Source organism: Atta cephalotes, assembly GCF_000143395.1.
Source record: "Atta cephalotes unplaced genomic scaffold scaffold00027, whole genome shotgun sequence".
In the NCBI taxonomy this organism is placed as follows: Eukaryota; Metazoa; Arthropoda; class Insecta; order Hymenoptera; family Formicidae; genus Atta; species Atta cephalotes.
Genome location: NW_012130091.1, coordinates 1,232,549 through 1,234,966, shown reverse-complemented (window position 1 = coordinate 1,234,966; position 2,418 = coordinate 1,232,549). Strand labels below are relative to the sequence as shown.

The 2,418-nt window shown below is 28.6% G+C and overlaps 1 protein-coding gene across 1 annotated transcript in view; it reads right to left on the bottom strand.

Moving 5' to 3' along the window:
* Positions 1–395: 395 nt before the first annotated feature.
* The window catches only part of LOC105620487 (anaphase-promoting complex subunit 15-like), a 3,828-nt gene continuing 1,805 nt past the window's right edge, over positions 396–2,418 (bottom strand). The window contains exon 3 of the mRNA XM_012201979.1: positions 396–620. Within this exon, the coding sequence (XP_012057369.1) occupies positions 396–620 (225 nt within the window). The remainder of the gene's footprint in view (positions 621–2,418) is intronic.

The following is a 2,418-nucleotide window of genomic DNA, read 5'->3' as shown; positions in this document are numbered from 1 at the left end:
GCTGCCACCAGTCGGGTTCTTGACCTAAACCCAAGTGCGAGCGAGAGAACGGCAAAATTTCAATTTCGAAATGCTAACCGCTCGTTGAACGATGGAATCGACGATCCCATCGTGATAAAAAAATTAAGTTAAAAAAAGCGCGGCGACTTTTTGTTGTCATAAAAAAAGAGAAAGAAAATGAAAGTTAAGAATAGAAAACCGATCTTTATTCGTTTAGAACGTTTACAAAATCATTGATATCATCAAGCTATTATAATTAAAATAATTCGCATTAAAATTATATTAGTCACAAAACTTAATTAACTTAATTTATTTTAATAAAATGTTACTTCACTAGAAATAATTATACGAGACTCGCGATCACAGATATGCACATCCGAATCAATATAAAAAAATTAAGAATAACGAGTTAAATTCGATGCGTTAACCATCCGGATGGATACGGGAGCGGTCACTGTGTCCGTCGGACTAGACCTCTGTGGATGATGAGAATAACTGACTTCCATGTCGATCTCGTCGAGCTCCTCCTCCTCTTCCTCGTGGGTGTCCGACTCGTCTTCCTCTTCACCCTCACCCTCCTCCTCCTCCTCTTCCTCTTCCTCTCCCTCCGATCCTCTGAACTAGATTTTTCATGCGCAAGAGAATACAATAGAATATTAGAATTTAGAATACATTACGTATCATTAATCCGTTTGAGTTCTGATTTAAGCATTTTTGAATGTCGAACATATCAAATCCATCCAGATATTCATGAATCACGACGTTAAACTATAATCATATTAGCAATTGTCGGTTGAAATGCGATTGTAATTAGTGATTAGTTTTCAACCAATCAGAGCAAAATCAGTCACCGATTACTTTGCTCTAATTGATTGAAAAATAATCGCCAATCACAATCATAATTGCAATTTAATCAGCAATCGTTAATATGATTACAGTGTTGTGCCTAACAGTTAAATATTCAATACAAAATTGAAAAAATAAATAATAAGTATTATTAGTAGTGAGATTTAGCTTATCACCATAAATTTCTATCAGAATTTTATGACCTTTAGTTGCCATTTCTGATTAAAAAACAAGAGCAATGCATATCAAAAATGCTCTTTAGGAAGTTCCATTTTTAAAATAACATAAACATCAATGTTTACTCTATTAGTAAACGACTAATAGAGTAAACATTGATGTTAAGTAGAATAATATTAAAAAATAAAAAATAATAGCTATAATTGAAATATCTTCAATAATACATTAGTGCCATCTCTTGTAAAATCCTCAAAACTAAATCACATTCCTAATATATCAATATAATTAATAAATATATCAATATATTAATAAAATACATAAATAATTAATAAAATATATAAAATGTTATATACATAATATAAGAAAAGTTTGGGTAGTCCTGGACGCCGGATATTTTCGGAACTTGAATTTCTTAATAATTGATCGAAAAACAAAAACAAAGCGAAATTTCATGTCGAAACATGTCTATCAAACTTCCCCTGATAAATAAAAATAAGAAATTTTTAAACACAATCATTCGTGCAAGAATATTTAAGTGCGATGAATTCGATCTAAAAATGTGTATAAATAATTCGAAAATTAATGACACCGGATATGCTTTGTCAATCTTCGCAATTTTGTTATTATAAGTAGAAATTAAAATATTCTAAATTTAATTATTATATGTAGATACAGATTATGTGTATATACATTTAATATAGATATGATACCATTAATATAGATATGATGTCATCCGACACTACTCATTCTACTTCCAACCGATGGTAAAGAAAATGAATACAATGACATAGCAATTACGCTTAAAGTTGAACGATGGCGCAATTTGTCAGAATATGATTTTTCTATTGCTATTTGAACTATTTAAATATACTTCATTTTTTCATCTATTTTACTTATTTAATCTTTCATTCATTCAAAATTTCAAAGAAAAGAAATTACTTGTTTTTTTTTGTTTAAAATTTGAACTTTGAAAAGGTTATTTCTGCAAGATAACATACATCTCCAGAATATGCAAAATAATTTAAGTGATTTTTATGAATGATAATCAAGATAACTTGATTATTACTCATAAAAAAAATTTAGAAATCACTTTGTATTTTATTTATTACAATATTTTGATTTTTTTTTCTCTGCTGTTTACCTACTAAACAAATGACTACTGATGAATTATGTATTATATTATACTACTGTATTATGTAAAGATTATTAAAATTAAATAGAAAAGAAAAAAAGGAGGGCGGATAAAGTCGTCGACTTTTGTTCTTAACCGAAAAGTAAATATTTTTTATACATGTTTTCTTTTATGGAAAACTACTTACTTCATGTAATTCTGCCCAAAAAATATATTTAAAAATACACATTTCACTTTCCGGGGAGTGAAATGTATGTTTTTTT